We start from the raw sequence: 15,598 nt of genomic DNA on the forward strand, positions 1-15,598 counted from the left end.
GGAGCCGTTTGCTCTCCCAGTGCTGGGAAGAAAAGTGTCGGTGCTTTTTATATTGTGGTCTTAAACACACTTAAGCGTCAAGAAGAATAAACAAAAGATTTACCCCTGGAGGGTTGTTGGGGATTTTTAGTCAATTTCGTAAAGACTACAGAACAGAGAGCAAATTCCCCAAGCAGAATTTGAACCGGCAACCTCAGGACACAGCAGATTCCCCATTAAATCCTGTCCCTTGCCCAATGGCAGGTGCCCTATGTTTATAGCCCCAGCATAAGCCCCACATGACAGGTTTATCCCTCTCTTTGGCAATACGGGCAGTATTTCATCTCCCTTGGTGACAGCTTGATCCATGTAAGATCTCACTCTATTGTCAGAGATTTGTTTAGAGAGGCCTGATGCTGGTCTCTTTTGATCTGTCTATCCAAGGAATTTATTACCTGGGCCCTGTCCCTGTAGCCTGTGAATTCCTCACATTGTCGCACACACACGCAAATGCACACTGCATGAGGTGAGGTACACAATGCAGGCATCTCCCTGAAAACTGTAGCACTGAAGGATTAAAGGAGTTGCCTGTCATGGACTGATTGCACTACCAACCTTACTGTATGCTTGTGAAACATGGACCACTTATAAACACCATCTCCAACTCCTCAAAAGATTCCATCAACGGTGTCTCCGAAAATTTTTTACACATCACCTGCGAAGGCAGGCGAACTAATGCCATTGTACTGGAAGAAGCAAAGATCACCAGTGTCGAAGCGATGATTCTTCAAAATCAACTTCGTTGGACTGGTCATGTTGTGTGGATGCCTGATGATCATCTTCCAAAGCAACTACTCTATTCCGAACTTAAAAATGGTAAGCGTAATGCTAGTGGTCAACAAAAGAGGTTTAAAGACTCTCTCAAGGGAAATCTTAAAAAATGTAGTATCAACACTGACAAACTGGGAACACTGGTCTGCGAGCGCTCCAATTGGAGAACAGCCTTTACCAAAGGTGTTGTGGACTTTGAAGACGCTTGAACTCAGGACGAAAGGGAGAAACACACTAAGAGGAAGGCACGCTTTGGAAACCCTCACCGTGATCAACTCCCTCCCGGAAACCTATGTCCCCACTGTGGAAGGACATGTGGATCCAGAATTGGCCTCCACAGTCACTTACAGACTCACTATTAAGCCTGTGTTCATGGAAGACAATCTTCCTCGGCTACGAGTGATTGCCAAAGAAGAAGGATGCAGAAGAATGGTGGAGGAACCAGCTGAGGAAGCACCAAGGGAAGAAGACTCAGAGAACGGGCAGTGGCGGTGGGATGGCAATGGGTGGTCAGAGGGAGAAGACTGGGAAGAGGGAACAGGTCTTAGTGAGCTGGGAGAGTCGGTGGCAGAGAGAAGTCCAGAATCAGAGGCAGAAGCTGAAGCAAGCAAGTCGCAGGAGGGAAGCCAAAAGACATTGATGAGTCAGGCTGGTGAAAGCAGTTCCCATGGCCATGGGTGCCATGCATGGCCCTGGCACCAAAATTTGTGGACACCTGGCCCCTTCATGGGGAATTTTGTGGGTGCTCGGGCACCCAGGGCCCCAGGGAGTTGGCACCTATAGCTGGTGAAGAGTTACAGGTGTCTCCCATTCCTGCTTTGACAAGCTTCCCTCCCTCTTGGCATGTGTTTAACCGGGGGGGGGGAGCTGACCCCCCCGATCAAGTAGAACTATAGAAATACTTAACTAACTAACTGACCAATCATGTTGGTTCTACCCCCCCCCAACAAAAGTCCTGCCTCCCCAACAAAAATCCTGGCTACGCCCATGTGGTCTCCCAGAACCAGGAGTGGGTTGAAATGGGCAGAGCAGCAGCATGGTGCACGCAGGCACAGTCTCCAATTGCTTGGAAGAAGCTCTGGAGAATAGGTGACTTAGAGGTCGTAGGGTGGCGGGGACTTTCTGTCTCAGCAACTGAATCATGGGGCAAAGACTACCAGGGATGAGCTGCTCTGCTCATTAGGCCTAACATTCAGCCAAGCCTGTGAATGTTGTGCTTTTGCTAATAACAAAAAGTTCGCTCCAGCTTTGAAGGTATCATTTATAGCCAGCTCACTCTTTGATATTGCCCAAGTTGAGGCTGGGAATTTGTGGCATGGCAGGCGGGGGGGGGGGACGGGACCATTCCATTCTTTCAAGTTCTAAAGGTTAAAGAGGTAATCCTATACAGGCTACTTTAAAGCAAGTGCCACTACTAAAGACTGATTTTCTAGATCCATTTCAATCGGGGTTTAGGCCCAGTTTTGGCCAGAAGCTGCTTGAGTCGCCCTATATGAAGACAGGGAAAGGTGTTAATTCTCCTCGACCTCTCCTCGACCTTCTCCTCGACCTCTTAGCAGCTTTCAGTACCATCAACCAAGTTATACTTCTGGAGCAGCTGTCCTAGTGAGTGGCACTGCTTAGCAGTGGTCCTATTGGATTGTTGTTTGGGAAGTGTTCTTCTGGTCGTGGGTGGTCCCCTAATCCAGATGGATAGAAGATTGCCTGCTCTTGATTGCACAACTTGGAGTACAGTGGTGCCTCGCTTAACGAATGCCCTGCTTAACAAAATTTCCGCTTAACGAAAGGATTTTTCGAGCGGAGGTTGCCTCGCTAGACGAATTCGTTTTATGAAAAATTCATCTAGTGAATCGCGGTTTCCCATAGGAATGCATTGAAATTAAATAAATGCGTTCCTACGGGCAAAAATTTTTTTTGAAAAAATTCAATGCATTCCTATAGGATTCACTAGACGAATTTTTCGTTATAAGAAAAGACCCGTGGAACGAATTAAATTTGGCTAGCGAGGCACCACTGTACATAACTTGGGTTTTTTTTCTGGATCATTTTATGTTGCTTGAGGCTCAGGTGGTGAGTGGAGCACAGTGCCTTTCATCAGCTTCGGCTGGTGGCCCAGCTACGCCCACAACTGGACAGGGATGGCCTACCATCTGTTGTCTATGCTCCGGCAACCTCTAGGTTAGATTACTTAGGGTTGCCATAACGTCTGGGATTTCCCAGATAAAGCCGGTATTCAGCCCTCGTAAACAGCGTCTGGGCGGAAATCACTGAAATGTCCAGGGAAATCCGAATGTATGGCAGCTCGAACAACTTCTGTGTCCAGATTTTTGCTTTTTGAAATATGGCAACCCTAGATTACTGCAATGGCGTTATAAGTAGGGCTGCCTCTGAAGATGGTTCGGAAACTTTCGCGGGTGCAGAATTTGGTAGCCAGGTTGCTCACCAGGGCAAGACGGTTTGAGCATACAGTGGTACCTCAGGTTAAGAACTCAATTCGTTCTGGCGGTCCATTCTTAACCTGAAACTGTTCTTAACCTGAAGTACCACTTTAGCTAAAGGGGCATCGTGCTGCCGCCACGCCGCCACCATGCAATATCTGTTCTCATCCTGAAGCAAAGTTCTTAACCCAAGGTACTATTTCTGGGTTAGCGGAGTCTGTAACCTGAAGCGTCTGTAACCTGAAGCATCTGTAGCCCGAGGTACTACTGTATTACACTAATCCTGGTCTGACTGCACTGGTTGCCTTTTTCTTTCCTCCCCTTTTTCCCGCCGCCGCCAAGCCAGTCCCCCAGCCGAATTGCCCGCTGCTGCTTCGACTTCCTCGGCTATGGCAAGCAGGCAGACAGCTCGCCTGCTTGCCTTCGCCGAGGAAGCGCTGTCCCATGCCGGAGGTGCGTGGCAAGGCGGCGGGGGGGGAGGAGCGCTTCTCTCCCCCGCCGCCTCACAGCGCACCTCCAGCATGAGACGGGGCTTCGGAGCGGCGGTTGGCGGTTGGCGGTTGTCTCTGCCTTCAATCCCTGTGTCCCTGGGGCACATGCGCAGTAACCCAGGGACACACGGAATCTGGATGCAGAGACACAGGGACTTTATTATGTAGGATTATATTATATTATTATTATTATATTATATTATATTATATTATATTATATTATATTGTTTAATAGATTACTGTGTTTTATTTTTCTGTTGGAAGCCGCCCAGAGTGGCTGGGGAAACCCAGCCAGATGGGTGGGGTAATAATAATAATAATAATAATAATAATAATAATAATAAATTATTATTATTATTATTATTATTATTATATTCCAGTGACCAAATTATATTATGCTACATCTGGTGGTCATCACAGTCTACCAGACTACGTTGTCTCTGCCCATCCTAATTGTCCCTTGGGCTGGACGGATGGATGAAAACTGCTGATTAGCCCTTGCTAACTCTGGACACAAGCAATTTGCATCTTCTTCACTTCAGTGGCTCCCTCGAACAAAAAGAACCTTCTTTGTTTTCTAATTACCGTGACCCCATTTCCAGCAGAAACAGTAGGGATCAGACATGGGGGGGCTTCGAGGGGTTGGGGGCCAGAGGAGGGGGGTTGGTTTAAAGTAGCACGGCCATGCTGGATGTCTAGAGAACCCAAGCCACTGTTTTTCTTTTGCTGGGGTGGATGGGGGGGATCATTGATTTCAGAAATAACACAGTTTTTAAAATTATGTTTTAAAATATAATTTAAGTCTGAAATGTTTGCTGTTAAAGTTAAGTGCCCTTTTAAAAAAGTGGTTTAATATGAAATCTGACTTAAAATATAAACCAGCATGTTTCAGTCTATATGCAACTTTAAAAACAACCCCACCCTGCATTTATAATCCTCTAGAAAAACACTGATTTAATGAATCATACTTTTCTATGTATGGTCTGGTCCATGGGGTCACGAAGAGTCGGACAAGACTAAACGACTAAACAACAACAACTTTTCTATGTAAAAGGGGGGGGGAGTGTGACTTTTGAGGTGAAGCATTATAAAAATTAGACACACAATAGGCCGTTTTGGCAAATTATGGATATTTATGACTCATCTGAGCAGCAGAGACATTTAGGGGATAATCAACTGCTGTCCTAAACACAGTAGGATGTGACTCGTATTAAAATCAAGAGAACTTACTTCTGAATAAACCGGCATAATTGGATTGGAAATTAAGCAATGTTATGTTCTATTGACTTCAATGTTGAAGTATTAGGCTGATGTTTTACTCTCCCGTCTCCTGAAGAAACACTATTCTAACCCAATATTCTTGGTTCTGGGTGGTACTGGGAATTTAGCCAGTGAGTAAATGGTCTTGTTTAGTGCCTTTGCATAAGCACACGGAAAGCCAGACAGAAACTCTATACCTTCACACCTGTCCACTTTGTCTCTAAGCAGAAAACTGCAGTGCAAAAAAAGGTGCGTGGTTACTGTTCAAAGGTTTTGGATAACGCTCCTAGTTTCCATAAAGACTCTACTGTAAACCGGTTATGCTTTGGTTGTCACACACAGCACCAATGCATCCACATCCACAGTCAGGAAATACATGGATCACGCAACAGGGGAAATTCGTTTCATTGTGATTTAGAATCACCTTGATTTAAATCAATCCAACATGCCCTTGATCACAGATGCGAATGTCGGCATGCAGTAGGAGATCAACAGAATTCTAGCAGTGGTGCGCACAGAGCGACGCGTTCATTCTTTTATTTATGTAGCCATTCATATCCCCTCTGGATTCCACTTTCTGCCCTTCACAGGTGACTAATCCGTTTCTGTGTCTGTCTATTCCATTTCATTTTTCAACGAACTCCAGCCCAAGGTTGTTGTATTTTTGGATGAAGATAAGCCCAAAGAAAAACTACCACAACAGCCTCCACCTTGGATTTTTTTTTATTTTTAAAAAATGCTATCAGATGTTGAGGCCAGCATTATGACTTTCATACATCATTGCAAACTTATAACACAAAGCATAAAAGCCACTACAGAGTCAGGAGTTGCAACTTGGCCCTGCAACCGTGAATACCAGGAGCTGTGGGTGCCATGCAGCGTGCACAGCCCTGCCACCGAAATTTGTGGGTGCCCAGTCTCTTCATGGGGAATTTTGGGGGTGCTCAGGCACCCAGGGCCCCAGGGTGGGTTTGGCTTCCTCCATTCGCTCGTATTATCATCTCCCCCAGAGCAAAAACATGGGTTTGACCTTTCACAAATTTGCACTATCAAGGTTTGTACGCAAATGGGATCGGGACAGGAGGCTGGTGGTGATCAGCTGGAAGCAAGAGGGAGATATGCAGGTGAATAATAATAATAATAATAATAATAATAATAATAATAATAATAATAATAATTTTATTATTTGTACCCCGCCCATCTGGCTGAGTTCCCCCAACCACTCTGGGCAGCTTCCAACAAAACACCAAAATACAGAAATCCATCAAACATTAAAAGCTTCCCTAAACAGGGCTGCCTTAAGATGCCTTCTAAAGGCCTGGCAACTGTGGTTCTCTTTGACCTCTGGTGGGAGGGCATTCCACAGGGTGGGTGCCACTACCGAGAAGGCCCTCTGCCTGGTTCCCTGTAACTTGGCTTCTCGTAGCGAGGCAACCGCCAGAAGGCCCTCAGCGCTGAACCTCAGTGTCCAGGTAGAACAATGGGGGTGGAGACGCTCCTTCAGGTTCTTGCTGGCTTCAGGGGATGACTGCTCTGGATGGGAATAAGGGGCATGTATCTGCACATGTACACACATACGCTCAGAAGGCTGAGAATTTGGGTGGGCATTCAAGGTCTGTGTTTGAATGCAGATGTGAGGGCCGGATTTAGGTTTGATGAGGCCCTGAGCTACTGAAGTTAATGGGGCCCTTTATATGTCCAGCTGTCCTTTGTCAACAAAAAGTTGTCGCTGGTTTTTTTTTGGTGTTGAATATAAGCTATGTGGTAATTTATGGACCTAATAGGTATCTAAAGCCATTTGCACATGTTGCCATGCAAGCAGTCCATGCAGAATGTAGGCACCCTATATATAGAAATGAGCAAACCAGTGATATTTTAGGGAGCAGGCGGGGCCCATGATTTACATCATAGGAGCCTACACAACACCAAACACTGTTGCTGTATGGAGGTTTTATTTTATTTGGGTTTTTTTTTAATCTTATATTTTGGAAATGTACATCCAGGTTTTTTTCCTTTAATTTTTTTTGGGGGGGGCAAGAGAGTGGGGCCCTAAGCTATAGCTTGTTTAGTTTACATGTCAATCCGGCACTGAGTGTAGCTGGTTGGCCAAGCAGAATTCAGCTGTGTTGTATGGGGGGGTGGGGGTGGAATGGCTAAGCAGCATATGCTCTGTTACCAAATTGATTAATAATGCAAATTTAATTAAGCAGAATTAATACAACATGTGGTAATTACATTTCAACAAAGAAAAATCGCTGGTGCTGCCTGCGTTGTATTTCCCGCCCAGACCTATCAGATTTCTTCAAGTTTATCTTCTTGACCTTTTGCCCCGGGGGGGGGGGCTCTCAGTCAAGAGAATCAGGCCCGTCATGTTCTGTACAACCAACATGGTTTAACTATGCAGTAAAGAATTTGGGTCATTCATACTCCAATCCACCCTCGTGGATAATCTCAGGGTTGTGGGTTCAAGCTCCACGTTGGGCATAAAGATTCCAACATTGAAGGGGGTTGTGCTAGATGACCTTTGTGGTCCTTTTCAACTCTATACTGTACTTTTGTCCTTCTTCCCACATGACTCTTATATTGCTACGTCCTTGCATCACCCTCACAGCCCTTCTGCACATACAGTGGTACCTCGGGTTACAAACTTAATTCGTTCTGGAGGTCCGTTCTTAACCTGAAACCGTTCTTAACCTGAGGTACCACCTTAGCTAATGGGGCCTCCTGCTGCCGCTGCGCCCCCGGCGCACGATTTCTGTTCTCATCCTGAGGTAAAGTTCTTGACCCGAGGTACTACTTCCGGGTTAGCGGAGTCTGTAACCCAAGGTGTTTGTAATCCAAAGTACCACTGTACAGGTGCAGCGCCCCTCCTCAATTCCTGCCACTCCTGCACTGTTCCTGTCTAATTGTCTTCTCTGTTTGCTAATTTGATTATTTATTTAAAGTTCTTTATATGCCACTGTTCAGAAACCAGACCCTCCAGGTGTCCCTGTATTTTCCAGAGACATCCCTGATTTACAGAAGTCATCCCGGTTTCTGATTTGATCCTGGAATGTCCTGCTTTTCTTTCGGACATCCCTATTTTCATTGGAGAAATGTTGGAGGGTATGGAGTTATCCAACCCCCGAGCTGTCTGAAGGCAATCCTGTATAGGATTTATTATGTTTTATTATGGTTTTTATCTATGTTGGAAGCTGCCCAGAGTGGCTGGGGCAACCCAGTAAGATGTGTGTGGGGTATAAATAGTAAAATTATCACAGGCCAGTCTTTCCCAGTTTTTGGTGTCGATACTACATTTTGAAAGATTTGCCTAGAGAGAGTCTTTAAACCTCTTTTGCTGACCACCAGCATTATGCTTTCCATTTTTAAGTTCAGAATAGAGTAGTTGGTTTGGAAGACGATCATCAGGCATCCACACAACATGACCAGTCCAACGAAGTTGATTTTGAAGAATCATTGCTTCGACACTGGTGATCTTTGCTTCTTTCAGTACCCTGGCATTAGTTCGCATGTCTTCCCAAGTGATGTGTAAAAATTTTCAGACACCGTTGATGGAATCTTTTGAGGAGCTGGAGATGGTGTTTATAAGTGGCCCATGTTTCACAGGTGTACAGTAAGGTTTGTCTATCACACTGAGATGACTACCTAGCTACAATACAAAGGCTATTGTTCATTCATCATTCACTCAACAGTGACAAGAATTGCACCCATGTCCAAAAAAACACAAGACACCTGACGTTTTCCTGGAATCCAGGGGTAAAAGAACCGATGCCTGGGAAGGATAGAGTTAAAACCTCACTGGGGGTTTTCCTTCTTGTCTGTTTTTTTGTGGAATATAAGGAGCCTCAAAGCAACGTTTTCTTCCTGGCGCAAAATTTCATGGACTTTGAACAAGTCTCCTCTTAATTGCCTTTTCACTTAAGTAAACAGTCCTGGTCATTTTAATCTTTCTTCATGCTTTATTTATAAGTCAGATTGATTCTCAGAATCCGGCAGGCCAGCTCACATGAGCCAGGGGGACAACTGCTCACAACCGCTAGTTGCTGAATGAAGGCTTCATGTGTGCAAAGAAAGCTGCAAGTCGGCAGTGCATCACTTTAAACATTAAGGTAGCACAGAAAGAGGATTCAGGAAAGGGTCAGAAAGTTAAGAACTCTCGGGTCCCCGATGCTGTTGGCCAGGTATGCTTTGGCCAAATACGCCTTCCCAAAACGGATCCCAAAACAATATTCTTCAAGGCAGCAGTTTAAAGCTTGCCTCCTCCGTCTTCTCCAGGACATGGTTTGAAGGCAGATGAGGTCATCACCTTGCTCAAACTAAGCAGGTCTGGCTCTGATCTGTGCTTGGATGGGTGACTGCCTGGAAAATGGATGGATGCCATTCCTGGGTTCCATAACAGAAGGAGGAGAGGGTATAAATGTAAGAAAATAAAATAGTAAAACAAGCAGCCCTGAAGCAGATGCCTTAACAGACACACAAATAGCTTGGTCGTGTGGATGCTTAAGTCAGAAGCAAGTCCCATTGGGGCGAATAGACTTCTAGATGTGCAGGGTGTTTGCACGCCTTGAAGCAAGGCGGTTGGATGTTTCTTTGGTTTTGCTTAAACCAATTGGAACATGCATTGGCCAGAATTACGTAATAGTTAATCTGGCCCCCTGCAATCATATTCCACTGATGTGAAGATGCACCAAAAAAAAAAAAGCTTCCTTAGATTTGCAGGCTACTGAGGCAAAAGGACATTAGGTGAAAGATCTCAGGGCCATATTTCTCGGATGCCTTTTGCGTACCTGGGATAGGGTTTTGAAATAATGGCCATTTAGGATGTACAGGCAGATGCCTGAACTAGCCCCAGCTCATCTCGGTGAATTGCTGCTACCCATCGAAAGCCTACAATTATTCGCTGCTTCTCCTTGTTTAATAGCTGTTTAGTATGCTCAGAGCTGCGTTCACATGGGTCTGTGACCGCACCACACAAGTACAGGATTTTTTGCACCTGGAACCGAATCCAGCATCTCAAACGTGTCTGAGTTGGGTCTGTTTGAGTTGTGTGTGTGTGTGTTGGTTTTTTTAAGAGCCTGTATGGATGAGGAGATAAGCTTCAAAAGAAGCAAGCACTGGCTGCCTTGTAACATTTCAGAACATTTGAGGACAGGCTGCCATGCTCAGCACCATATCGCTCTCTGCACTGCTCATGTAGCCAACTGTTTCAGTAGGAGTTTTAAAGAAGTTTTTCTGTTTTCAGGAATAATTTTAACCAGTGCTATTCTTCTAGAAAAATAGATGCTTGGAACTCACCATGAACGCCTTCCTTGTTCTCTTATAATGGCAATGGCGCCCTCCTGAGAGGTGCCAGAACTGAGTTCCGGTGAGTTCTGACTGGGGGGAAAAAATCCCTGATTTTAACTAGTGCCTTAGCCATTATATGGATCATGATAAGGATCTGGCTGGCTGGGCCAAAAGGGTTCTCTACCTCTGATGTAGACAATATTGAGCTCAATGGACCAGTGTTCTGACCACACTTGAGAGCCAGTGTGGTGTAGTGGTTAAGAGCAGTAGACTCGTAATCTGGGGAACCGGGTTCGCGTCTCCGCTCCTCCACATGCAGCTGCTGGGTGACCTTGGGCTAGTCACACTTCTCTGAAGTCTCTCAGCCTCACTCACCTCACAGAGTGTTTGTTGTGGGGGAGGAAGGAAAAGGAGAATGTTAGCCACTTTGAGACTCCTTCGGGTAGTGATAAAGCGGGATATCAAATCCAAACTCTTCTTCTTCTTCTTCTTCTTCTTCTTCTTCTTCTTCTTCTTCTTCTTCTTCTTCTTCTATAAGGCATTTTCCATCACAGAGCATGTGGCGCTCCAGATGTTTCTAGATAACCACTCCCATCATCCTTAACAATTAGCCACGCTGGGCTTCCGGGTTCAGCGCCAGCGCCGATCGGCGGGGTTTCGTCTCGTCTCCGAGACGGCCCGTCCCTGCTAGGAGTGGGGAGGGCAGCGAGAGCGACGCTGCGCCCCTTAGAACCTCGGGAAGGGCGTCCCGGGGGCAAATTTGCTCGGCACAGCCCCAATCCGGACTCCCCAACCCTTCGGCTAGCTCTAATAAGAGCTCCGGAGCGAGGAGGGTAGAAGTCGCGGGGGCCATTTTGAGCGGCAACGTTATTCTAGCAGGGAGAAGCTTCAAGCCGAAGGCGGAGAGCGCTGGATTCTTCCGAAAATAAAACGATTGGAAACAAGATTGTAAGTAACCTCACGATTTGGATTATAAAACAATTTGGATCTGGGAGAGAGGGGAGAAAAGAGGAAGCCACCCCCCCCCACGGCAATAAAAGAGACAGTAAATAGAAACCCGAAGCCGTAAACAGAAGATTTGCAATTCAAAAGGATCCCTCAAAGGCATCAAAGAGAATCTCCCCTTTGATGCAGGGTGAAAGGGGAGAGAGACTGTGGTTGTGAGTGCCCTGCAGCAAGAGGTAAAGACTAAGAAAAACCTTTCTTTTCCTCGGGAGCCGGCAGCCCAGACAACCCAGTGAGTTGATCAGGATTTATAAGTCAATTTTTATTTCACTTTGTATTTCTGGACTTTGTGGAATTTCTTTTTTGGTTTAAATGTTTGTGAAATGTGAGTTCGAACTTTATTGTTAATAAGACTTGAAGAATGCAGCCAGTTTGTTAAAATGGAGTCGAGAAAATAAACTGTGATCATATTCCACCCCACGTGACAAGTTTTGACCTTGGCAGGATTGAACTATGTCAACAAAAAAGTGTTCCCCTGAGTTCCAGCGGTCTGTTTTGACCTTAATGTGGGAAACAAGAATAGAACTATATCAAGAGGAGACACGACGGCAAGAGTTACAGCAACAATTTCAGATGGTGATGGCAGAATATGATTTTTTAGAAGATGAAGCTTTTGACACTGAAAAAGATGAATGTGAGAATGACAATGATGGTGACTGTGATTTGGAAGGAAAAGATGAAGATGAGGACTGTGATGATTCAACACAAAATGAAACACACCACGAAAAAAATGATGACTTTACTCTACAAAAAGTTGGATGGAGTGCCCTGCCTTTGAGGAGGGCACGATTGGTATTACTGGAACTCCAGAACGCCCACAGGGAAGAAGGAAAAAATATGCAGAGAAGAGAAGAAATTCAGGGGTCCTGTATGGTGGCCTGGATGGCAAAAGACTGTAAACAGGGGGTGGGGTGAAGGGAAAGTGATGTTGTGATTATAAGGATGGATTAACAGGTTTATAACTGGTCTGCTGATTATGGAATTTGCTGGATTGGGGGGGTGGAGCCGGTAATCGGGGATGTAAGGTTAAATTGAGAATAGTTATAGTTTTAAAAGTGAATGGATTTTGGAAAAATGTGAAAATATGGAGGCTTATAGAGGGAGTAAAAATTAGGCACGGGAAGATAAAATGGGAGTTTGATTTTTCAGTGATTTGAATATTAGATGAAAATGTTAACAATTGATTTATAAGTTGTATAAGATACAAAGGTGTATTTTTATAAAGTAAGAAACTGTTGCAGATGATAAAAAAGGGATGAAAACCGGGGAAGGGGGGGGAGGGGAAGCCCACAAAATATGGTTTTACAATTATGAATGTAAGAAAAAAATTTCTGTTTTGTATTGTTTTTTTCTCTTTTTTGCCCTTTCTTTTTTCTCTTTTTTCCTATTTCTATTTTTCTCTTCTTTTTTTTTTGGTATGACAATAGATGGTTGGATGGATGGCCTCCTGCGTACTGCCCTGGTTTGCTGGAGCTCCCTGGTGGCAGGGGGGGGCTTTGGGGTCAGGGGAGGGGGAGGGGGACAGAAATCCAAGCATAAAATGGACCATCTCTGACTGTTCACATACATGGGATACTTCTGTGGCAGGGGAGGACCCATGTGGGTGGGTAGGAAGGAGGTGGAAAAGGTGTTTATGTATGTACCTTTTTTTTTTTGTATTTTGTAAAATTAATAAAAAGTATGTTGAAAAAAAAAAACAATTAGCCACGCTGGCTGGGGCTGATGGGAGCTGGAGTCTCAGCACTCTGGTCAAGAGAAATGAGCTAAGGCAGCAATAACAGTTAAGCTGCTAATAGCTGCATCTCTGAACACCTAGCCTCCAGACCAGAGGCGAAGTAGCAGAAAAAGTTGTGGTTAAGCCAGATGTGAAAAGTTGAAGCTTGTAAGGGAAGTATATCCGCAGAAGAAACAAAAGGCCATTCATTGTACACAGGTTGTACACTGACAATAAAGGTATTATTATTATTATTATTATTATTATTATTATTATTATTATTATTATTATTAGCAAGGAAGTCCAAAGGGCTTAGCAGAGACAGAGATGTAACAGAAATTCTCCCCAGTGAATATAGGGATATCCCAAGAAGAGAGGGACATTTTGGGATCAAATCAGAAAGCAAGAATGCTTCTGTAAATCTGGGACTGTCCCTGGAAAATAGGGACACTTGGAGGGTTTGTGAAGGTAAAAAGGTAAAGGTAACGGACCCCTAGATAGCTTGTTGTTGTTTAGTCATTTAGTCGTGTCCGACTCTTCGTGACCCCATGGACCAGAGGACACCTAGATGGCTAAGTCCAGTCAAAGGTGATTATGGGGTTGCATCGCTCATCTCGCTCTCAGGCCGAGGGAACCGGCGTTTGTCCACAGACAGCTTTCCAGGTCATATGGCCTGCATGACTAAACCGCTTCTAGTGCATCAGGACGCCATGACGGAAACCACAGCACATGGAAACGCTGTTTACCTTCCCATCACGGCGGTACCTATTTATCTACTTTTTTGAACTGCTATGTTGGCAGGAGCTGGGACAGAGCAACGGGAGTTCACCCCATCGCAGGGATTCGAGCCGCCAACCTTCTGATCGCCAAGCCCAAGAGGCTCAGTGGTTTAGACCACAGTGCCACCCGCGTCCCTAGGGTTTGTGAAAGCATGTGTAACCTGTCATCGGGGTCTCTTGACCGCACCGTGAGGTGGACGACGCACCATTTTTGTGCATGAATAAATTCCGTTTTGCTTTGCTACCCGTGGCCTGGTAATTTGGTTTTGGCTGCCCGATGAACCTTCGTGGTAGAGTCCCATGACACTGCCCGCCCCTTGCTAACCTCTCTCTCCTCTCTCCCAGGTCCGGGCCAGTGCCATAGCTCAGGATGCTGACCAGAACTACGATTATGCCAGCAACAGCGTGATCCTACACCTGGATGTCGGCGATGAAGTTTTCATCAAGCTGGACGGAGGGAAAGTGCACGGAGGGAACACCAACAAGTACAGCACGTTCTCTGGCTTCATCATCTACCCAGACTGAGCCCCGCCGGCTCCGGTTTCCCCTCCTCCTTTTTTTTGCCTACCCAAACCCTTTCCCCCGCTCTGGATCAGCTTTTGTTCCCCCTTGGCTTTACCAACTCCCTGGACCCAGAAGGTCCTTCCAGCAAGGTCCGGCCAATAAGGACTGAAACGGAAACTTTGGGGGAGGAGGCCCTCATCCTTGGGTTCATACAACGTGAAGAGGGGGTGGGAGGATTAAGGGATTTTTGGTGCATGGGGAAATCAGGGAGGGGGTGGATACAGGGTAACATAATGTCATGGTGGGTGGGCCCTGGTCAGTGGAAGCAAAGCCTTCTACAGGTGGCCATGTCCAGGATCGGAGTATGAAGGGAAGGGCGACGGATGGAGAACGAGGCCGAGACCAGCTGCAGATTGGCTCTGTAAGTCCATTTCTTTACCATCCCCTTAGATGTAAGGTACAAATATTCGAAGAGGGGATGGTTTCATTAATGCGGTCCAGTCCCCTCACCAACTTTTCACAGGAAATGTTTTCTTGATTGCATTTATATCTCGCCCTTCTTCCAATGAGCTCAGGGCAGGCTTATATGATTCTTCCTTCCCTCATTTTGCCCTCACAACAACCTTGCGAGGGACTGGGCCCAGAGCCTGTTCCGCGCTCCACCCAGTGAACTTCATGGTCAAGCGGGGATTTGAACTCGGGTTTCTCCTATCATGGTCCAAACACTCTATTACACCCACTGCTGACTCAAGATGCCTCATATATATTAGTTGGTCAATTGTGGAGGTGGGATTCATTATCTGTATAAATCATAATGTATCCAGTGGGGGGGGGAATGGGGAGGTCTTCTGCAGGAACAGGGGGCAGCTACAGCTGGATTTAATTTCCCCTTTCTCCATACCAGTGTTCCCAACATGCCAGCAAGACCATAATATATACAGAGGGGGATACATCTTTTGCTCTGGTGACGTTGCATGCCAGCAGCAAGAAAGGGTTAGGCTTTTTTTTTTTTTTAAGCGTGTGTTGTGCAAGGTTCACTGTTTTAAGCCTGCTCTGTTTAAGAAATGGGAGACAAAACCATCCGAATAAAATCTCCACCCCCCTTCTATATCAAACAGGTGCCCTGAAGACTCTTGTTGTACAAATGGGGGAGGGGGGGTCGAGCCCCAATTTCTCCTACCTTTGTACATTAACCCACAGGTCTGTCTGGGCAGCTGCCCATATGACGATCTTTTGTTGACCTGCATGAAGATATATAGGTATTATCCATGTTATAGACCTTAAGCTGGGACAAAGGGGGGGTCTCTGCAC

The 15,598-nt window shown here is 45.7% G+C and overlaps 1 protein-coding gene across 1 annotated transcript in view; it reads left to right on the plus strand.

Annotated features, from left to right (window-relative positions):
- The window catches only part of C1QL4 (complement C1q like 4), a 34,471-nt gene extending 20,163 nt beyond the window's left edge, over positions 1-14,308 (plus strand). The window contains exon 2 of the mRNA XM_035107948.2: positions 14,129-14,308. Coding sequence (XP_034963839.1) covers positions 14,129-14,308 — 180 coding nt within the window. The remainder of the gene's footprint in view (positions 1-14,128) is intronic.
- Positions 14,309-15,598: the final 1,290 nt, after the last annotated feature.

The sequence above is a fragment of the Zootoca vivipara genome, chromosome 2 (genome assembly GCF_965207765.1).
Source record: "Zootoca vivipara chromosome 2, rZooViv2.hap1.1, whole genome shotgun sequence".
NCBI classification, from domain to species: domain Eukaryota; kingdom Metazoa; phylum Chordata; class Lepidosauria; order Squamata; family Lacertidae; genus Zootoca; species Zootoca vivipara.